The 21,773-nt window shown below is 57.6% G+C and overlaps 5 protein-coding genes across 5 annotated transcripts; all 5 read right to left on the bottom strand.

The window, feature by feature from the left end:
• Positions 1-37: 37 nt before the first annotated feature.
• On the bottom strand, positions 38-3,592 carry LTHEOB_9780 (uncharacterized protein; the record flags this gene model as incomplete). Its single annotated transcript, XM_035519405.1, has 1 exon — positions 38-3,592. The coding sequence occupies one exon, from the start codon at positions 3,590-3,592 to the stop codon at positions 38-40; it is 3,555 nt and encodes a 1,184-aa protein (XP_035368669.1).
• Positions 3,593-4,284: 692 nt separating this feature from the next.
• LTHEOB_9779 (Mtw1 kinetochore complex DSN1) lies at positions 4,285-6,364 on the bottom strand (the record flags this gene model as incomplete). Its single annotated transcript, XM_035519403.1, has 5 exons — positions 4,285-4,822; positions 4,879-4,973; positions 5,027-5,097; positions 5,150-6,010; positions 6,190-6,364. 5 exons carry the CDS (start codon positions 6,362-6,364, stop codon positions 4,285-4,287), a joined length of 1,740 nt encoding a protein of 579 aa, XP_035368668.1.
• Positions 6,365-7,362: 998 nt separating this feature from the next.
• Positions 7,363-11,277, bottom strand: LTHEOB_9778 (Phosphatidylserine decarboxylase; the record flags this gene model as incomplete). The annotated part of the gene is made up of 6 exons (XM_035519402.1): positions 7,363-7,749; positions 7,806-8,557; positions 8,613-9,095; positions 9,156-10,067; positions 10,318-10,960; positions 11,044-11,277. The coding sequence occupies 6 exons, from the start codon at positions 11,275-11,277 to the stop codon at positions 7,363-7,365; spliced, it is 3,411 nt and encodes a 1,136-aa protein (XP_035368667.1).
• A 1,069-nt stretch (positions 11,278-12,346) lies between these two features.
• Positions 12,347-13,650, bottom strand: LTHEOB_9777 (Diketo-5-methylthio-1-phosphopentane phosphatase; the record flags this gene model as incomplete). Its single annotated transcript, XM_035519401.1, has 2 exons — positions 12,347-13,212; positions 13,515-13,650. 2 exons carry the CDS (start codon positions 13,648-13,650, stop codon positions 12,347-12,349), a joined length of 1,002 nt encoding a protein of 333 aa, XP_035368666.1.
• A 3,721-nt stretch (positions 13,651-17,371) lies between these two features.
• Positions 17,372-18,624, bottom strand: LTHEOB_9776 (Guanine nucleotide binding protein (G-protein) alpha subunit; the record flags this gene model as incomplete). The annotated part of the gene is made up of 4 exons (XM_035519400.1): positions 17,372-17,415; positions 17,466-18,022; positions 18,103-18,445; positions 18,507-18,624. The coding sequence occupies 4 exons, from the start codon at positions 18,622-18,624 to the stop codon at positions 17,372-17,374; spliced, it is 1,062 nt and encodes a 353-aa protein (XP_035368665.1).
• Positions 18,625-21,773: the final 3,149 nt, after the last annotated feature.

Below are 21,773 nucleotides of genomic sequence, written 5' to 3'. Positions count from 1 at the left end.
GCTCCAAAGTCACTCGCCCACATAAGCGCGCAAAATATTACGATCTACCAGAGTCGCCGAACACATACCAAAATAACCAGAAATCAAAGGCATTCTGTAACTCCTGATCATCCAGACATTGAACACCTTCTTGGTTGCCTGGCTCATCAAAGCGCTTGTTGCTAGCGCTTAGTAGGGGCGCCTCTCTCCTGTCAGACGTACCACTGTTGTCAGCGCTGGGGTAGCCTCCGCCCCTCAATGTTGGCCCCACATCGCGACTCCGACAAGCACTGATTGAATTCCCCTCGCCGGTGGATGGCATTTGATCTTCGTCCGCTGGCCCAACTTCCTCATCAAGTATCTCCAGTATTCTGTACCAAAAGTTCAAGTTCAACCTCCCATGCTTGTCTCTCGCCTCGTCGGATTTCAAGTACCTTTGATACATCAGGCCGCGGCTGTCGAGTGGTTCTTTCTTGCACCTTTGGCGGAGTGCTTGTCTGAATCTTTCACTTGAAACACTGTTGTAAATCCCCTCAGCATCTTCACACGTTTGTTGTTTTCCGTGGTTATTATGACTGCTATCCTTACCGCCTGTGTGCTCGGCTTTGGCACGTTCCAACTTTCCGAGGAGCCGCAGCGCTCTTCGTAGGTCTGCCCTGCGCGCGTTGCCCTTGCTATCGGTAACGTGGATTGGAATTCTCTTTGGACCCAAGTTGCCCCAGAATTCCTCCCAGTCCGATCCACTATCATCAGTGCTGCCCTTGTCGTCTTCTTCACCGGACAATCCCTTTTTAGGATCTTTCTCTGGACTACTGGAGCTGCTTGGTCTGAAAGTTTCTTCACCGATGCCCCATTCTTCCATTGCCCCCACCATGGCCCACCATGGCATGTCGACCGTATTGCCATCCCTACCAAGAGATTCTCGGAAGTGAGTACTTAGATCGTAAGGTAGGTCTATACATTCACGCGCTTCATGATGGCCACTATTACCGGCAGAAGCATCGCCGTCCTCAGCACGGCGGTGACGGCGACGGCGACGTTTTTCTGACCCACTGCTGTCACTGTTGCTGGAGGGGCTGAACCTGCCACCACCCCTCAGCCAGCCATCGATGGCGGGACCACCCTGGTGACGCCTCGACCTTCGAATCCGCTCAAGGTCGCGAGAAATCTCCTCCCACAGTTCCCTGTTGAACTCTCCGTTGGAAAGCCACGCTTCCGGCCATGAGCGGAATTCGCGCCAGACTTCATACCGACTTGGTAGTTCTCCTGGGAACTCTTGCAAAGACGACCGAAAGACCCGGGCAATGGAGGTTCGGTCAAGCACTCGGGCTACCTCATCCTTTAAAGACTTTCGACACTCTTGGCAGGAATGTCCCACTTCACACTCAAAGGCACAGGGTGTTTGATGTTGATGTTGGAGGAGGACTTCCTTATCTTCTTCGTGCCAAATACTTTCGTCAAAAGCCCGTGCCCCGAGCAGCCCACGAGTTTCCGTCTCCCAATCCGCGCCATTGGAAGGCGATGGTGTAAATGGCCGGTCACCTTCTGCAGGCTCTTCACTTGATGACGAGCCTCGAGTGCTCCTGACGGAACTTCCATCGCTCCCGAGGGGCACGAAGCCATCGTTGTCTTGATTTCTTCTCCGATACTCCCATAGATCACTGCCGCTGTCATCGGCCTCGTCGTCAAAACGGCCACCGCCCCTCAGACGTGCCTTCCCCACCAGCCACTTTGCCTTGCCCTTGTCCTTGCCCTCGTCCTTGCCCTCGTCCTTGCCCTCGCCCTTACCCTCATCCTTGCCAAACCACTCCTCCATCAGCTCTTCTCTCGCTTGCTTGGTCTCCACAACACGGACATTTCCCTGTTCGTCGCAGTTCCAATATGGCCCATCGTACCGGCCATATTGATACTCTTCCCATCCCCGCTGCAGGTCCGCCAGCTCCCGTGGCGACCAGCTAGTGAAGACCTTCTCCCAAGGCTCCGATGTCTCGGTAATCTCCAGCTTCGGGGGTTCAAGTGAGTGACCAATACCAAGCTTTCTAGGGCCAAATATGAAGTCCATATAGTTGCGGCGGTCTCCAATGAAGCGAGGCTTAAGCACAAAATCCGGCATGGGCACGATTGTGCGGTGCGGGCGCCTGCGAAACCACCGCGGAATCAAGCTCTTCGGCGGATAGTCGTCCGCCGGGGGGGGCAGCTTCGACGTCGTGAAGATGCGCCAGTCGTTATGGTCGTCGCGAACCCATTTGTGCAAATCCGAGTCGTAGCCCTCTCCGTCATCGTCATCATCATCATCACCGCCGCCTCTCAGCCGTCCCGTAACAGCCTCGTCGCCATCACTCCATCCGCCCTCGCTCTTCTTCTTCTTCTTCTCCTCCACCGTCTCCTCTTCCTCCTCCCCAAACCACCGCCTCCCCAACTCCCTCCTCTCCCCCTCCCGCTCCACCGCCCTCACCCTCCCCTCCCGATCCTTGACCCAATACGGCCCCTGGAACCTGCTGCCAGCGCCCGCGCCCTTCCTACATCCATAATCCCGCCCGTGCTCTGCCACCTCCCGCGGCGACATCTCGCCGAAACACTCGCTCCATAGCGGGCGTAGCGACGGGGGCTCCGGCGACGATGACCATGCCCTCGCACCACTCCCTTCAGCAGCAGCCCAAGCGTCCACCGCCATCCGCACCCTCCCGTGCACCTGCCGGCAAAACGACCGCGGCAGCTGGACGACCAGCGAGTCCTTCAGGACGGCTGGTACGGGCAGCGGGAAGTTGCGGAGGGGCACGATGGTTGAGTGCTGTTGTTGCGGGTTGAGGGAGCGGGGCTTGCTTGCGCCTTCTTTGCTGTCTTGTGCGCTTTCGTGCGCAGCGACGGCGGGGAAAGGGGGGCGATGGTGGGAAGAAGGAGAAGAAGGAGGTGAAGGTGGAGGCGAGGGTGATTGCTGTTGGGAATGACACGGTCGTGCGCCACCAGCTTGCTCTCTGGACAGCCAGTTTCCCCCGCCGCGGAGCCTGGATGCGGGCTCGTATGCGGGCGGGGCATCGTCATTGTTGGTGTTGTTGTCCCCCTTGCTGTCGAGCGGTCCTTGGGGCGTTCGCGCTGGTGATTTTGCGTGCGGCTGGACGTCTTCCAGCAGGTGTTCCAGCAGGTCCTCCAGTGCGCTGGTGACGTCGTTCGGCAGGGAAGCGCCGCCTCGGGTCGCATCTCGATGAGTTATTGTCTTGTCGGGGTGGTTTCTAGCATGGTCATTCTCTTTCTGAAGCTCCAGTTCCTTGAGAAGCTCGACGAGGTTCATGAAGAGTGAATTCTCGTGAGGGTTCGGCTCCAGGTACTCACTTCTGTCTTCTTTGTTCTTCTCTTCGTCTTCTGTGTCGCCGCCGCCGCCTCGAAGTCTCGCCTCGCCGGAGCCATCATTGTTAGACGCAGAGCTGCCATTATTATTGTTGGTTGGACTGCTTCCGGCCGCAGGCGCGGCGGTATCGTCGCCAGAGGCGAAGATTAAGGGGGCTCTAATGCCTGAGCAGGAAAATCCGGGCCCATTGAGTAAGCGGTAGAGGCGGGCGATGGGAGAGTTGGCGTTAGGGTCAACGTGAGGGTGGTTATTATTGGGGTCGGCCATAGCTGGGAATAACCAGTCTTCGATTATCGGAGAGTGTTGATATTGTGGTGGTGATCGTGGAGTGAAGAAAGCTGACTGGGAGTGTCTTGACTGGTGAATAGTAGCAATGCCTCACAATGAATGCTCTCAAGAATCGCTTACTTTGATGAAGTGTGGTGGAAGAAGTGTGTTAACAGAACGGTAGAAATATATATACCTTCAAGCATGGCGCAACTGATTCGAAGGCGCAAGGCACAGTATCCAAGCCTTGTCTCTGTACACAACATCCCCACGCACATGCAACCCCACAACTTTCAATTTACAGCAAAGACCTCATCTGCCCCGTAGATCGATCTTCTTTCCGCGCCAACTTGGCACTAGAACACCAATAAGCCGTGCCTCTACCAATACAGCAAATGCCTGAAAACAAGTATTCCTCCGCGCCGCGTGGTCACGATTACAAGTGACACCATTCTTCATTCATGGCGAAAGAAAGGAGAATTAGAAAAGAAAGAGCGGAAAGGCGACAGCCAGCCAACGCAAACGGATCATGAACAAATAAATAAATGCAATCGTCATAAAAACTCCTCAAATCTGTTGAATGCTTGCCCGCCCTCTGAAAGGTTTGCTCCATGTGCGCCCTCGCCACCCAAGAAGAGTGCTGAACAATGCACCAAGTAAATCAACAGGTGAAAACGAATCCATCTCCCGCTCTATGTTCTTTCGTTCAGAGTACTGGCCAATGCCTTTAGAGCATCCCTAAGACCGATACCCTCTGTGCCAGCCGCTTTCTTGACCTCCCTGTCTCGCTCATCTATCCTCTCTGCTGCGGATCCTAGGATGTGGGTTGCCACGCGCTCGGCTGTATCGCGGTACTGCGAGACTTTGTGTAGGCCGTCCGCAAACAGATCTATTTGAGGCTCTAATGATGCGGTGATGGCTTGAAGGCGGGAAACGAGCTCTGATCGTGAGATGCTTGGTGGTCGTATTGTTGACGTTGGTTGTGCTTCTGTCGAGGTTGCTTCGGCGGGATTTGATGATAGGGATTCCAGGGAAAGACTGTTGAGACTTGCGAGGATGCGGGCTTGCTCGGGATCGTCCAGAAGGGTAGGGTCGATGTCAGGTGCTGCGTCAGGTGGTTGGGTAGCGTCTGGAAGGGTTCCCTTGTCCTTCGATTCCGGCGGTGAAGATGAAGAACCTAATGACGGAGTCTTCAAGAGCGATTCCCAAGCTTTCTTTTCTTCTTGTAGGCTGTAAAACTGTCAGCATTCCGAATTTTAAAAGCTCGGAGAGTTAGAGCTCCATACCGCTTAACTTCTTGCTCGAGCTCCCCCAATTTCACCGAGTTCTCGATGTTCCGCGGATTCGGCTTCTTGACAAGTGCTGCGGGTTCTACGTCTTCCTGTTCACACAATTAGCATTGTTTCGATATCCTTTCTAGTTGCAATTCCTTACCCTGTCAAACCAATTCGACATCTCCGATTTGCTCGCGAACTCATTCAGCAATTCCTGTTGTATCGCTCGTGCTACTCCGCGTCAGCAATCTCAGCTCTCCACATCCCGCAATGGTTCACCTACCAGCCATGATCGCGCTAGCATCCTTGACCTCTCCGGTAGGCTTGTCTGGCAACGCTCTCGTCCCGCACCAGGTCAAGAGCTGCTTCATGCGCCTCGGCTCGGGTAAACTCTGCTCGATATGCTTGTAGAATTCCTCGGGCGGAACCTCCGCGTGCGGCACCGCTATACCACCCACGTCGTCAGCTTTAGTTTCCAAAAGGGGATCGCCGGTATCTCCGGGTCCGGAATCGTCGGGGGATTGTTGCGCACCATTCGAGGTTCCGCTGTCGATCAGCGAGCTGGCACGCCGGCCGCGCAAGCCGGTGCTGCTCCGCCTGTGTCCCGCCCCTCCGCCCTTGCGCATTTCCTTGTTCCGCTTTATGATGGGCGTATCGGCGAACGGGAGCGCGATCTTGGTGCCATCGCGACTGGGTTGCTCGGCCTCCGCCCGCTCCTCCGCTTCTGCACCGACCACCGCCACGCCGTCCTCATTGCCCTGCTTCGGCGTCCGCGTCTTATCCTTATGCGCCGTCGATTTCCGCGGGCGTTTTGCCTTCTCCGGCGCCGGTGTGGAAGCCTGCTGCTGTTGTTCTTGCGCATTTGTTCCTGCTGATAGCCTTGCCGATCTCCGCCTTTTGGGCGCGACCTCTTCCGCAACCGCCGGTGCAATTGCAGCAACTACAGATTTCCTCGCCTTCTTCGTCGTGCTCTTCGCAGGCTCATCTGCTGGCGGTTGTTGTTCCTCCACCACCTTCGACAGCTTAGCCTTCTTCGTCGCGGGCGCTGGCGCAGGTTCCGCTTCCGCCACCTTCTTCGCCGCGGTTTTCTTCGGCCGTGTCCGCGAAAAGGTGAATCCGTCATCATCCTCATCGTATGCCGCCGCTATGCGCCAAAACAAGGTTAGCGATCAATCCGTCTTTCCGTCAATTTCCCATTCGCCGTTTCCTCCCACCCAATTCTTCTCCCCAAGCCCCAAGGAACAGAGAAAGGAGACCAAAACTCACAAGCCCTTGTCTTTCTCCGGCCTGCCTTTGTCCCAGCCTCAGCCGCTGCCGCCGTACCATTCGCGCCTCCCCTCCCCACCCCATTCACCGCCGTGGCCTCCTTTTTCGCCTTCTTCCCTGCCGGCGCTTCGACATGATGCTGATGGCCACTTTCCTCCTCGTCGGCAAAGGCGTGCCGGGCGCTGCGCCGCCGTGTTGTCGTCGTCGGCGCCCCTCGTTGCGTCGAAGCCATGCTCAGATTTACCAGCGGAGAGCGCACCGAAAGTATGGCTGTCATGGACGCGGGACGCAAAGAAAAAAGAGGGGACCTCGAAAGTTGCGCGCGTGTGTGCTGGCTGTGTGGAAGTTTGGTGACCGCCGCTCTACCCACCCCGCCTCATCGAGTTTCGCAATGGCGCCCGGATGATGATGCCGTTCCGCTGGCGATTACGTCGTCGGCTGCCGTGCGTGGCGGAGCCGCGGTTGTTCGTGACGCCGTCTTGAACGGTGATGAATTGGTTGCGGTTTGTTTTGATCGTCGCCTCGGCGGATGAACTGTCGAATTGGAGCGCGCGCACGCGCGCGACAAACACGCGTTATCTCGTGCGCCCGGCGGGATTGTCGTGAATGAGAGGCGGTTGGCGACACGCGCACGCGTATTCGTCGAGCGGAATCAGTTGGTGATATGGATAATGGGATGGTTGTTGCGTTGTCAGGGAAAGTCGGAGCTTTGCGTCCCGTCGGTCGGTCGGCGGAGGCGGCGCAAAGCACCCCTCAGCAGCTTAACCCGTAACCTGAACAACAAGGCGGTCCGCTAGACACGTGATCCCCGGCCCGATCCAGAAAGTTGGGGCCCGAGCGTCAGACGCATATGGATACCTCACCAACACATGAATTCTGGTAAACTAAAAATTCTGGATTTCGCAGCAATGTTGAATCGCTAACCAATTCCCATTGGCCATTCTTATTTGTGATATCTGCTGGTCATGACCTCGTAAGGGCATCTAATCTAAAGAAAGCTTATGGTAAACACGCTCCAATTTGCCACCCGCTGCTGCACCTCAATGCTATACAAGGCCGACTGCCTCTGCCTTTCATCTCGTCGCTATGCATACATCATACTACATTGCAGACGGCCTCCGGAGAAGAGCACAGAAGAAGAGAAGAAGAAGAGAAACATCGCCCAAGTCCAGCTCGAGCCCCGCGCCGTACGTGAAACTATTTGATATCCGCCGCAGGCACGGGGCCGGCCTAGTAGAAACCGCGTTTCATCGAATCCTCTCTCTCCTGCATTGAGAGTGACGGTGCAAAGAAACCCAGATCATCCTCTCTCTCCTCCTGAGCTGGGGGAGGCGGCGCAGCCACTTCCTCTTTCTCCTGGGCTGGGGGAGGCGGCGCAACCACAACCTCTTTCTCCTGAGCTGGAGGAGGCGGCGCAACCACAACCTCTTTCTCCTGAGCTGGGGGAGGCGGCGCAACCACTTCCTCTTTCTCATGAGTTGGGGCGGACGGCGCAAAGCTGCCCTCGATGCGTCTCTTCGCATCCGCTTTCTCCTGCATTGAGGGGTTTGCCTTGCGCATGTCGGGGGTGTGAGGCGCGTGGCCGATGCTGTGGCCGACAGACATGCCAACACGGATCTATTCTCTGCGTCAGCACCAACTCTCAAGTTCAAATGCAGACGGCCAGTACTTACCAGTGTCTCCAGCGCCTGGTTTGAGTTATCGACCAGGTCATCGTCCCACTCCATCACACCAGGCTCGAACAGCAACAAGATCGTGCTGCCACCGAACTTGAAGTAGCCCAGCTCTTCAGCACGTGTGACCTTCTCACCAGCATTGCGGGTGATAACAGTGCTACCGACCATCATGGCACCAACACAGATGACCATGACCCGACCATGGGCGACCGAGTCAATCGGCACGCAGATACGGACGTTCTCGCCGTAGACATCCAAAGCAGAACGGATGGCCATCGGGTTGACGGTGTAGTACTCGCCCTCAATCATCTTGGGCTCACCCATGACGCCATCAACAGGGATGTGGAAGCGGTGGTAGTCCTGCGGGGCCAGGCGGAAAATGCCCAGAGCACCACCTTCGAAACGCTTCACATCGTCAGGGTAAGCTTTGCCGATAAGGCGTTCCATGGTGAACTCCCGGCCCTTGACCCATATTTTCTGTGCTTGAGTGATTTGATTAAACATGACCGATCGGCAGTCAGCAGGAGAGGTAATTATCTGCGGATCATTGGGTGCGGAGCACGGACGTGCCCCGGGCTTCAGCGCACGGTAGAAGAACTCGTTGAACGTCTTGAACTCCTCGAGCGGCAGGAGAACTTCGGACATATCGAGCTGGTGGAAGTTGATGAAGCCCGGAATTTCAGCCGCAGAGGCCGGGTCGTCGTACTTCTTGCCTTGCTTGATACTCAACGACTTCAGAAGCTTGCGAGCTGCAAAAGGTTAGAAAATGCCGCATAAGAAAGGGTAAATGAATTATATGCTCACCTTTCTTACTCTCCATCTCGCCCCGCTTGAGACCCTTGTACAACAAGCGGATACCCAACCTGACGTACACACTCATGCGTTCCTCGTTGATTTGGCCCGTGATGCGGTCCTGCACCAAGATGTTCGCAGAGTTGGCACCAAGTTTGTAGCCACCGTACGAAACCTTGGTGATGACCTTGGAGTACCACTTGCGCTGCGCCTGGCTGGAAGTGACAAAGCCGGCCATGACAATGTTGTTGACCTGCCTCCAATCCTGACTTGCACAAGTGGCAATGTGTGTGATAATGTCGGCATCGGATTTCCTGTTCAGGCGGGGTTGGTGGCAGATGGGACACTCGCGGATCTCCACAACGTGCTCCTCACCCTTCTCGTCTGCAAGGTCATCCTGCTCCAGGAATTCGCCATGCTCGCCTTCGGGTCCAAGTGTATCCTGTTCAATTGCAGGAATGACGGAAGTTTGCGACTGATTGTTGAGCGGTGTGCCTGAGCCAGAAGTGAGTCCGGGTGTGGAGGGCCCTGAGGTCCGACCACTCAGACCCTTACTCCTGAACGAAAGAGTCGAAGCATTAGATTGGGACTGTTCGATCTGGTCCTCCAAGCAAATGACGGCCTGGTCGAATGTTAGGACAGGCTCGCCGTTTTCTTCGGCAAATCTCTCGAAAAAGCTGTTGATCGTCGTATCGTGAAGGGTAGAGCCCAGAGTGTCCAGCATCGTTACAATTTCGATCTTGTCAATGAGACAGCTATCATCGGCATCATACTGCTTCAGCATGGCTCTCCAGAATTGTTGTCGGAGAGCCTTGTACGGCATGTACTTCGCCCTGATATGAAGCGTCGGGCTGTGCTTGCCCTCCCAGCGGTCGCTCTTCTTCAATTCAAGAGGAATGGTGAACGACTTGAAGTCTTCACTTGGAGAGGCGGCAGTGTCGACGTTGATGGCGGGGATACCACCCGGAGTGCTCGTCGGAGCAAGGCCACCATTCGACGGAGCAGACTGGTCCGAGGAGCCGCTTCCGTTGTGCATGCTGCTGGCCAATGACGTCGATGAGCTCTCCTTCTTCAGTCCCTTCTGCTTGTGTAAACTTGTGGATGATGCTGATCGCGAGATTGGTAGTCTGAAGCGTTTTTTCTTCTCTGGCTCGGTTTGCACCGGCGAGCCATTGCCTTCCGGCTCGGGCAACTTGTACAGACCAGTGAGAGGGTCGGCTTGAGGAGCCACAGAAACGCAGTTCTCGAGCGGGAAGTTTGCCGCGCCGACATAGTCATGGTTGGAAAGCTTGTCCTTGTCGACAACCTGGAAGTTGAGGGAATAGTTTGTCTCGTGCTTCATGACTTGGAAAACAAGCTTTTCCTCGAAGACAGGGTTAAGGTTGTGCCGGATGGCGCGCGTACGGTAGGTCTTCTTGCCCAAAGAAGTAACCACGAAAGGATCCATGTCGAATCCAGTCCTCGTAACTGCAGCAGTTAGCACCAATTCCCCGTATTCACGGAGCTCGAGAGTTCAAACAAGGGCGCAGAGTCGTTCTCAGAATGCGTGCCAAGCAGCCTAGCGGCCTAGCCCAGAGCTTCATGGAACTCAGGGGCCAAGACTTGCGCACAAGGGTAGAGGTCGCGCGAGCGCAAAGGTGAAGCGCAAGCCCGCGCGCAAACATCCTGAGGGCGACCCGACGCCGATGTCTGAACCTTCCGATGGCAGTGAACTTACTGTTCTTCTCTGGCGGCAGATCTGTGATCTTGGTGATTTCCAGGAAGAGAACGCCAGCGACGTCTGAACTTCCGTAGAACTCGTATGCGCGCTCCTTTGCCTTGCGCCGCAGCTTCTTCATGCGCAACCGCTTGCGCTTCTTCTCCTTCTTCGCGTCCGCTTTGTCGGCATCGTCAGCCTCGTCCGAGGACTCTTCTTCCTCCGTCTCCTCGATGTCTCCGCTGTCCAAGCGCTCCAGATCCTCATCGTCGTCGTCTCCGCTGGGCGTGCCCACGGCGATACCGAGGAACCTCTGGTACAACTGCTCAGGGGTGGCCGAGGGGTTGGACGGGTCGACGAGTTCGAACTGCAGGAGCACCTCGCCCGAGACCTCCGACTTCTTCTTGCCCGATTTGCGCGACTGGAGCGGGAACCATTTCTGCTCGGTCTTCGCGCGGTGGCTGGTGAAGATATCCTCGAGCGCGACGTCGAATTCGCCCATGTAGTCCTTGCTGAAGCGATCCTTGTCCCAGCACACGGCTTCCAGGAGCAGGCTCTGCGAGCCCGCGATGGGCAGGTCGAAGGTCTGGTTCCATTCCGGGTTCAGCGTCTTGTTGATGGCGGGCGTGGCCTCTTTCGCGTCGCCGAGAGTGAGCACGAGGTACTGTTATTGTCCCAATTTGCGCGCATTGTTAGCCCCAGATCCTGCTGCTTCGCACCCCTTTACGCGCCACGCGCAGTACTCACCGGATCGCTGGTGCCACTCTTGTCCTTCGCAGCGAGGTCGCGGCCCTTGAGGACCGAGGTGCGCAGGACCAAGTGAGGATTCTTGCTGTCGGCCATGCCGGGCTTGGGGCTGGTGCTGCGGCTGGGGAACTCGCTGTTGGCGGCCGAGGGCGAGGTGGAGGTGTTGTGGGTGTTGACGCTGCTGCTGCTCTTCAGCCGCGCGGGCAGACTCAGGCGCGACGACAGGTTAACCATCTTGGCTCGGAGGCTTGTCGGCGCCAGCCAGTGGTGTTCCGGTTTAGGGCAGCTGCGAACGGAGGAGTGGTCGATGATAGGAAGTCAATCGGTGATCAGCTAGGGGAGTCAAGGCAAGCGAGTCAAGAAGGGTGTGGTGTAAGCCAAGGAGCGCGCGGGCGGGATGCGCGGACCAGGTGCGTGGAGCGGGCAAGCAGCGAGGGCCACTGCTCTCCCACGGCTGAGCGCACGGCGGGGTGCTAGGGTGGAAATGACAGGTGGTAGAGTAGCAATGCGGCGGAGAGGGGCGAGAGAGGCGGTAAACAACGCTGAGCAGCCAACACCACACAGGGTCTAGGGCGGCCGAGACAGAGGTGGGAAGAAAGAAGGTGGTGGATGTCAGTCAACCTGATGTGAGTGGGGTTCGCATTCAGGCGCGTCAGAAAGCACGCAGCAGCACCAGTCGGACGGGACAGGCCACTGAGGCGGGAGCCGCGGATGGCGGAATTAAGCCACAGCAGACCCGACGGTCCTTCAATTGCGCGGGGCTCGTTGCGCGTTGCGGTTACATACGACCTTCGACGTCAACGGCTCTGACGCCCTGACGAAAGCCAACCTTGTCGGCGGGGATGTGCCAGCGCGTGAACCACGGCTGCGCGTCATTGCCTTCGCGGGGCTCGATCGACTCCACCAACTCTCGTCCACCGGCGGAACAATCGGCATCAGCACGCCCCGCGAACCTCCGCCCTGGGATCGCTGACGGCAGCCCGCTCGCAAGTTGATCAATTGACCGAAAAGAAGAACGCGTGCTTATTAGTTTCATGGCCTGCAGCTCTTCCGCTGCAGCCCTGTCCTATTCGTGCGAAGAACGCCTACTGTGCATATGCAGCCCCCAAAAATAACGCTGACGCCCCCCGGTTTCAGAACAAAAGGTATCACCAACGCCCCAACCATACACCAGCGCCAATCGCATTCATTCCTCGCAACCAACAACAAAAGCTCAGCCACTGCGTCTGAGCCACCTGCCAATCCCATCCCTGGTTGACCGTCCTGGCGTGCCGAAAACAGGGAAAACAGCAAAAGAAATCCCTCAGTGCGCCGTCACAGCAGGATTAGGCCCGGCAGGCGTCTGCTCGGTGAAGTGCTCCGGCCAAGCATACATCCTCTCGTCGCCGGGCGTCATGGCCACTATTGCCTGAGGCACTGAAGTTGTGCTGGATACACGGCGCCACATGTTCGCACGCGGGTTGAAGGTCACGGGCAGGCCCTCGCCGCCCGTCTTCTCCTCGTCGATGCGGGCGATGCGGATCAGCTCGCTCTGGATGTCGGCAAAGGTGTCGAAGGGCGTGTAGTCGATGTTGTTCTCCTGGCAGTACTCCTCCAACCGCAGACCTCGCCGCGCAAAGAGGCAGTCTGCCTCTCTCGCGGCGGGCAAATCCGAGACGCCGTCGCCGATGAAGATGATGAGCGGGATCGTCCCGTCCTCGCTCTCTAGCTGCGCGCCTTCGCGGTACGTCTGGATTGACTTGGCCTTGTCATGGCCCAGTTCCGAGTCGTGACGCCACACCGGCACCCACTTGCCATCCTTTGAGATGGTCGCGTCGTTGGCGACGATGTCAATGTTCGCAGCAGCCTCCGCACCAATGAAGTGATCCAGTACCCGCTTAAGAACCGGTTTCAACCCGGCCGAGATGACGTTGAAAGGGATCTTGTTGTTAAGACAGAAGTCGTGGAACGCCTTGAAGTCCTTGTCGATCTCCAACGCGCCCTTCATTAGCTCGAAGCCGTCGTCGAAGGGGATGTTGAGCGACCCCCACATCTCCTCGGAGACGTCACGAAAGGTTCTTTCGCCTGAGGCCAGCTGCTTGTCCAGCATTTCGCGCTTCTCCGAGCCGCAACCAAAGTTGTTGAAGAGGATATGACCGGTGTCTTGCATGAAAATGGTGCCATCGAAATCTTGAGAAGAACATGTTAGCTTAGGTCAATTAAATAATTGTGATAAAGCCGTGTAGCATTCGCGTGGTGAAAGTGATTAAACATGAGAGAGGTGCAAACAGGCGGTATAACGGCTTCCACAGAGCCAGTGAAACGTGAACATGCCAACTTGTCTTGGCCGTGGCCAGGCTGCCCAAGTAACGTGGGCCAGTCGACGTTGAGTCGATGTGCCATGGTTGACTCAGTGGCTTGCGGGGAAGTCTGGGTACATCTCATGGCACCGGAACAGGGAAGCGATCGACAGGGACGCGGCAACAACCTACCAGAGAAGCATATGATCTTCCTCTTTGTACCAATATCCGCAGTCGACACTGGCGTGTGAGTCTTGTTTTCCCGCAACAGGGTCTGAGCAATTTCGGATGTGCGTCTTTGGATAGCTGGGACGCCGGGACGCGACATGATTGATGGTGGACGATGGATTGGTTTGTGGAGTAGTCGTAAACCGGTGTATGTATGTATATCCAGCAAGTGGGACTTGAAGAGCGTGCAAAGTACTGTGAGCAGAATACAGAAAGCCAGAGAGATGCCGGGGAAGAAGTTTATTTTATATCTTCATCAAGGTCTTTCACAAGCCTTTGCAAATAAAAATGGGCCAGACTGGGAAGTTCACGATCGAGTTTGCTCCAGGCCCAGCTACATCATAGCTACAATACCATCGCGATCTCGACCCTCGGTCAGTGCGGAGTCTTCACCGGCTATGACATACGTGCCCGCAGCAGGCTCTATCGTGGGCGTGAAAAAGCCCAGGACCTGGGCCCAGACAGTTCCCGGCCCCTTCAACGAGCATGTGCTTTGCCGTGCGCCATGGTATGTATTGATGGCGTTGCCAGGCAGCAAGAGACCTATCGGCCACATTTTCCCAGGGACTATCCTCCGCTTTTGCCCCAGATCAGGATCGAGGGCAGGAATGCCGCAAGCTTAGCAGCGGACAACGACGTCAGAGGGCGTAAACCCAGGACCGAGTCGTTTCCACGTTGAGTAACTGGCGGTGTCACTAGCGTGGAATGGGTATCTGCGATAGTGGGGCACTGCAGGCGGAGGAGGGGTAGCATCGCAAAAAAAGCGGGTGGTGGTACATCGTCACAAGCTCGCAATGGCGTCTGGCCAGCGTGCGCGTGCCAGGAGGCTCGCTTGAATGATTGCACTGCCGCTGCAGCAGCTGCGCGAGTCCATTGGATCGTGGTAAAATCGGCGGAAACAAGGGCGACAGTTGGCGCTACTCGAGATAAGCGTGTCGGATTGGCGACCGAATCAGACGGCCGGATTTTTGACGTTCCTCTCGTCTTTCTCACCGGTGTCGGCGCAGACAGCGCGAATGCCTTGACTAGCAGATGCAGGCGCGAGTCGCTGCTGCCGTGTTGCTGGCGGCTGAAGCGTGCAACCCGCATGACGAGGGAGCGTTTCCCCGTCCGCGGGGTGAGGATGCAGTGGTGTGGGATACCCACACTGGAGTGGGTCAATCTTGGGCCCATCGACCATCCTCATCGGGGTTCCAGAACGACGACGAGAAGAGGCAAAAGGATAGCCAACCGGCTCGATCCGCGCGGAGGCTCTGCGGCCCCCCTTGGAGCCTCCGGAAAATTTGCTGTTACCTCAGCCTCTGCCTAGCCCGAGTCGCGCTCTTTGGGGGCTTTTTCCTCGCAGGAGATCCTTTCCGATAACCTTCGAGGCTGCATGGCTGGATTGGGGGCCGCACTGTCTCGACGATCAAAGACTATTGCTCCTTACCTCTCAACGTCACCGCCGTCGTCATGGGCTCTCACGTGCCGGATCCGCGGCGTGTCTCCCAGCCAGCGCCTTTTCTCCCGGGCGAGCTGAGAGCCCGTCAGCCGTCTCGACAAAAACACGCTGTGCTGCGCTCGCAACGGGGCTTGGCGGTAACGGTTGCTGCGGGTCTCCACATACGTCTCCTGCGGCGTCTTGGCTGCTGTGCAATCAGAATCGGCAGCCAGCCAGTAGCTCAAGTCAGTGCCGCCAGTCCGCCCCCAACGTGCAGCGAGTAGTGGTGCTTGAGGCCGAGCGGCGTAGGAGTGGGATGCGCTTGGCTTGACTCGGGCTAGTCGAGCGGTTGCGCACAAGCGGGAAGGTGGACGAGATGCAGCATTTGGAGGTGTGCAGGTCTCAACTCGGTTCGCTTAGGCCTGCGACATGGCATAACTGCAGAATTCAAGCGTCAATAGGGACGTAACTTATCGACGAGGACGTCCAAACAAGACATTCGCCTGCCTCTCCAGCACTCTCGCTATGGCGCAAGCGACTCGGCTTCGCCGCTCCGAAGCCTAGTCCAAAGGCGTGTCGTGCCCGCTCGCCCACTTCCCCGTTCTGGCCAAGGTAAGGGGCTACCGAAAAGTGTCAGGAATCCTATTTGTGTTCAGACAAGCAAGCCAGCGCAATCATCGCATACGGGCCTAAGGCCTGCGTGGCGAAACAGACGGGTGTTCTCAACGAGGAAAAGAAAGAGAGAGAAAGACGCACCGTCGAGCCAAGCAAAACGCTGGCTGCGCCGCCCTGAGTCGTGCATGCAGACAATGTTGCTCGACTTTTTTTTTTTCAATCCCCAGGAACAGCTCTAGGACAATCTCCCGGGTCCCGCCCGCGCAAACACGAGCGCTGGCTGGTCGGTTTCAACGGACCGAAACGTCGCGGACGAGAGGGTCGGTGTGCGGCGTAGGAGGCGATTTTTGATTGCCAATTGCCAACGCTAGAGTTTCAGAGCAGGCAGGTTCCGTACCGCCCGCTACACCCCATTTACAAGGGCCCCTAGCTCCAGCATGGGGGAAGCGGCACGGCCAGAAAACTTAGCATCCGTGGCCCAGCCATCAGGTAAGCCTCTTGCTGTGAGCACTGTCGCAGAACCAGCCACTAATTTTGGCCTGGCGTTGGCTGCCGCTCCATGCCGATGCACGACGAAGCAAGCATCTCTATGGCGTGTTGTTTTTGTGGCGCGCCAGCGTGCTTTAGAAAGTGGCACGGACGGGGGTAAGGTCCAGCTGCTGGGAAGTCGGGGCTAGAGCCGGCGGCCGGTAATCACTACACTATGCGGGTAGCTCTGCCCGGCCAATGACAGGCACCCCCCTCTCTGGCAAGTCTCTCTAGCTGCAGCCAACCACCAGGTGCAGCTTCGATGACGACGCCTTGCCAGTCCGCTACCCGATGCGGCCAGCGGCACCAGCGCTTCAAGAAACATCCTACAGCCGCAACAAGCCAGCAGGTGACCTCGGTCTTCGTGATGTTTCTCGCCGTCCAGGAAACATCGCTGTACCAATGATACGAGGAGCGTGTAAGATGTGTTTCGTAGCACCGGGGGAACCTTATCGCCGTCCTCTGGTCATGGGTGTAGCCGAAAGGCTGTTTCTCGGCCGAGGGTTTTCCCAAACGCTGATGCGTGATACCCCTATATTGCCCTCCACTATAGCACCTTCATTAGCTCGCAAAACGCTGGAGGCAGCGTAGCAGTTTGACGCTATCACCGGCCTGTGGGAGAGCCGAGCAGACTTTTCTGGGAAAGGCACGAGGCATCACGGTGCGGTCACTGTGCCGTATAGTGGTATTATTTTCGAGATAATATCATGCATAAGCCAAGCCGCATCTCACTTTTGTCGCGACTACGTTGCCCAAACCTACGAAAACAGAGAACATTAAAGGAAAAGGGTGCGGCTCGCCAAGGAGGAGGGAGGACGGGTACGTGAATCCGTTGTACTGCCTCAGGCCGGATGTGTCCTCCCTCGCCGGTAATGTAAGCGCAGAAAAGAAGTGTCGTCCTCGTGCATAAACCAGGACTGCAAAATAGTGGAAGTGACCAGGACAGAGGCGTGGCCTAATCCTCCGCTTTTAGGGTCCTCGTAGAAGATTGAGAAAACTGGTATCAACCGCCGCCGCCGCTGCTCCTGCCGTTAATAAAAAGAAAAGGAAAAAGAACACTCTGAAATGAAAGCGCGAAACAAAAGTCAAGAAAGCCCAATCGCAAATGCCGTGTGGTAAAAGGCACCCGCGCACTTTCGAACGCCGTATTTATGACATTTCTTTGCCCTGCTGGCAAGACGTATCCTCCGGTTGTCTATGGTCTTGACGAATCGTCCTTTCCATATGCTCGGCCGGAGCCGGTTGGGTATCACGCTCCTCATATTAAACCGCACATACGGAGGTTCTCCTGGATGATGATGTCTGCGCAAAGTTAGCATGTCGACACAACGTGGATGGGCTTGGGCACTGACCGTTGACGGCTGCCATGACGAATCTGATCTGCATGGTATCCGTGGCGCACGTGAAATGCGTGTAGATCTGCTTGGTCTCATGCTGGTTCAACGACACGAAGCGGTTGAGGATGTAATCGCAGGCCGCGGCGTAGTCGGAGCCGCCCTCGTAATCGGGGAAGTAGTTCTTCATGGGCGAAACGGGCAGCTTCTCCTTGAAACGATCGATCTTGTTCAAGAACAGGATGATGGACGTCTTCACGAACCATCTCGAGTTACAGATCGAGTCGAAAAGCGTCAACGCCTCCTGCATACGGTTCACCGTCTCATCTTCGAAAAGCAGCTGGTCGTACTCGGAGATGGCGACAAGGAAGAGAATCGTGGTGACGTTTTCGAAGCAGTGGATCCACTTCTTACGTTCCGAACGCTGACCACCGACATCGAACATACGGTAGGTGAGGTCGCCGATGATGAAGGTCGTCTCGGTAATACCGGTCGTCTTGACACGCGAGCGCAGGACATCCTGGTCGTTAGGAATGTAGTCGGGAGCGGCGATACGGTCGATCGAGTCGAAGTAGCTGTAAGGGGCTCGGGCGTCAGTAACCATCCGACAGCGTGGTGCGAACCTGCCGCATGCGAAATGAGATGATCGACTCACTATTTCGCCGAATCGTTGAGCTGGTACTCGCGCGAGCGCTGGAAACAGGCCTGCACGCCAGCGTCCTTCCACAGGGTGGCGATGGCGTTGCCAACCTCCGGGGGCAGGCTGTCGCCCTCGATCTGTGCGGGCTGCATGAAGATGGTCTGAACGTGGTACTCGCAGCGCTGGTCGTCCAATGGCAGCTCCAGGGACTCCATGGCCTCGAGGATGACGCGCATCGACTGCACCGTGTTGGAGAAGATGATTTCCTTGAAGGACTCGCGCTCGTCGCGCGAGTAGCCGCCCTCGTGGATGAGCTTCATCTGCTTCAAGATGGTCGACTTGCCAGATTCACCGGCACCTGCGGCGGCGGTCAGCAGGCGAGCCCCATCAATTGGCCCATCGCAGGCGGCGTCACTCACCCAGGAGCAGCATCTTGATCTCGTTGCGCTGCATCATCTTGTCCCGCTTGAGCTGGTTCTCAATCTCCTCGTTCCTCTGCTTCCCCTCCTTCTCTTCTGTGCTCATTCCGCAACCCATCTTGACTGGCGGTGCGCGGGTGTCTGGCAATCAAACTGGAAAATGGATGCGATGAAAATGAAATGCTTCCGCACAAAGGCCCGCAGAGGTACGGAAGGGCTGTGGTTGCATGCGAGTTAGCAAGGTCGGGGCTGTGCGTGAGCGAGGAGACGCGCGTGACGGGCGGCTCGAGGAGGCGGCGCGCGCGGCTCGGGACGGGGCAGCGGTGAGGAAGGAGAGTGTGCTGGCGCAGGCAATTGAGGCTCACCTGCTATTACAAGGAGATCGGGCGTGGTTCAATGAGAGAGGTGCACGACTCGACCGTCGCTGAGGGCGTGGCGCTGGGGTGGGAGAGTAGGAGTGGGCGCGGGTCGAGCAGGAGGGTTTGAGTTTCAGAGCGGTCGATCGTTGCCGAGGAGCTCAGGTGAAGGAGATGAACGGCAGGCGAGTCCGACTCAGCCGTCGGCGTGGGTAGGGAGCGAGCGGAAGAGAGGGTGCGGCTGGGGGGGCACGGGGGCGCGCTCGCAGGTCGAGTGCTGGCGCCAGTTATAACGCAGCTGGAGACGACAAGAGGCCGCAGGCGCGCAATGGGGGAGACGCAGTGCAACACAAGGAAAAGGACGGACGGGGAGGTGGACGGCGGGCTCAAGAGAACTGCGCGGATGCTGACTACGACGCGGTTAAGGGGAGCCCCAGCGGGCGAGGGCGGCCGAATCGGGGATAGCGGGCCAAGGAGACTTTGCGCCTGTCGAGGCTAAAGGCGAGCGATGGCGGATGTGGGTGGGCGAGATGTGCACAGCAAATCACCCAATTTCTCAGCCAGTGCTAACCCTCCGGCCTCACGCGATGGCACGCCGGCCTCAATTTGCGCGCCCGCCGCCGCCATGCCTAACCCGCTGCACGCCCGCGCGCTGGCCTCGCCGCCCGCCCGCTCCTCTCATCATCGCCGCATGTCGCCAGCCGTCTCCCGGCGCTGCGGCACTGCCTGTCGCAGGTTGCAGGTCGACGCGCCCCGCCGCCTGAGGTGCGTCTTGCCATGCCAGTCGAGCCGGCGCCGCAGATCAGACGGCGCCCGCCGAATCACCGGACCCTGGCCCGCCGCGCTGCAGCAGCCGTCGCGCACCCTCGTCCTCATCCCCGACGGGCCCAGTATCACCGCCCTCCAGCCCTTCCAGAACGAGGCTAGAAAAAGGGGCCCGCCCTGCGCGTCGCGGCCGCCTCGCCGGGGGCTGCCTGCGGTGTTGCACGCGGTCTCAGCGCGATACAAGAACACCCGCCCGCCCAAGCCCCCAGTGCCGTTGCGGATCGGTGGCCGCCCTGGAGCCCGGCGACGCTGCGGGCTGAGGGCTGCGTGCTGCGAAGCAACGATCGTCACGGTGCCGGCGTGCGGCGGCCGAATGCCCACATTCGTCGCCGCGCGCGTCCCAAACAGGCCCTGTGATCTGCGCCATTTGCCAATGGGAGGGCTGTCGGCAGAAGCGCTGGTCGCTTGCGCGCGCCCGCACTGCGAGAGCCTCGTGGCATCAATTTCCACGACTCAGGATCTCCACACCCTCCAGATGCGAGCCGCGGCCTCTAGCCTGATCGCCCCCTGTGCAGCATCGGATCTCCAGCGAGCCTCACCACCAGCATGCCCATGCCCGCGATGCCAGCCGGCTTTGCTGAAACCGGCCGCCTGCCGCCTGTCCTTGCAGATGCGTTCACACTCGGCTCTGGATCGGGGCAGCGCTGCAGCGGCCGCGGTGGAGCTCACTTTGTTCTGGAACCGTTCCTTGCATCTGGCGCACTTGATCCGCAAGGGCGCGATGGCCCACTGGCCAATGGCGCCTGTCCACGGCCAAACGCCTCCCAACCACCGCCAGCCCGCCTTACGCCACACCGGACAGCTGGACCAACTGTTTGGCCGACGGGAAACTCTCCTGCTGCTCCGCTGATCCAACGTTCGTCAACTGTGCCTAGCTCTGGCGCCAGGCTCCCCGCCGAGCGTCTAGAAAATTGCCCGCACGAACGGCAGGCTGGTAGGGATGTCGGGATATTTTGCCATGTGGTCGTGAAACTGCCACCGCCTGCTAGTCTGCTATCCGGGGAACGGCAGCTGTCAAATTTCGATGCTCGCCCACCATCTCCCAACATGGCATTTATCCGGGGAAACCTCGTGCGGTCATCTCACTTGCCAGAAAACGGTCCACTAATGCTTCATGCACCGCGCATCTCATCTCCTGGTCTCGCCACAGCTACTCGACCGCTCTTCCTGGCAGTTCTGACTCTCCTGCAAGAACAGAGAAAAAAAAAAGGCCACATGGCCTGGACGCCTGGTCCTGTCTGCTGGTACAGGGTCCTGCCGAAATGTGACCGTGTGTATATGATCTGGCAGCAATGCAGTGCCCATTCGTCCGAGTCCCTTCTTTATCAAATCCATCTCGTTGTGCGCCACCGTCTTTCTCTATGCCAAAAGTCTATTTTTTTCCTCAAAAGGGAGAGAAAAGATGATCTGCTCCGGCTAGCGCCTATCCATTGCGCAACGCTGTCTCAGGTTTCACTTTTGCCCCTTCTTCGCTTCGTCTCCACCCCCAGCAACCCCTACGTGCTGCTTTTGGCCGACGCTCTGTTTACCCTGCTCCCCTCTCAGCCACGAGGGTGAAAGGAACAGGGTGGCGATTACGAGTAAGCTACGCAATCTACCCTTGTTTGTCTCCGGACCGCACGCTTGTCACCATTAAGCATCGCGCATCGGAGCGATCTGCTGGCAATACAGCCTCGGTATCTGGCGCTCCCCTTGTCCCTCGCTTCGGACACGTCCCAACCCCTATATACATCGGGGTTAACGAGCGACCGTTGTTTCCGGGTGATCGGCGGTGGCTTGCTCTTCCTCTGTCATGGAATAATGACGAACTGCTTCAGAAAAAAGCGCCGAATTAACGGAGGACGAACGGACGTTCTCGAGGTCTCACCTTGTCAAAGCAGGGACGCAGAAGCATCAGCCCTACGGCCTACCAACCGATGACAAAACCCCACTTGTACGAGCGTGCGCTCATGCATCATCATGCGCTGACGATGAACGGTCGGGATAGGGGCCCAGAATTCCAAAATTGTAAAGGAGAGCGAGCACCGTGCTCTCACTCGTTCATTATCCTTCCTTCATCCGCTTTGCCCTTCATCCACTCCACGAG

Source organism: Lasiodiplodia theobromae, assembly GCF_012971845.1.
Source record: "Lasiodiplodia theobromae strain AM2As chromosome Unknown scaffold_33, whole genome shotgun sequence".
NCBI classification, from domain to species: Eukaryota; Fungi; Ascomycota; class Dothideomycetes; order Botryosphaeriales; family Botryosphaeriaceae; genus Lasiodiplodia; species Lasiodiplodia theobromae.
The sequence above is the reverse complement of the archived record's forward strand: the minus strand, read 5'-3'. Positions and strand labels throughout refer to the sequence as shown.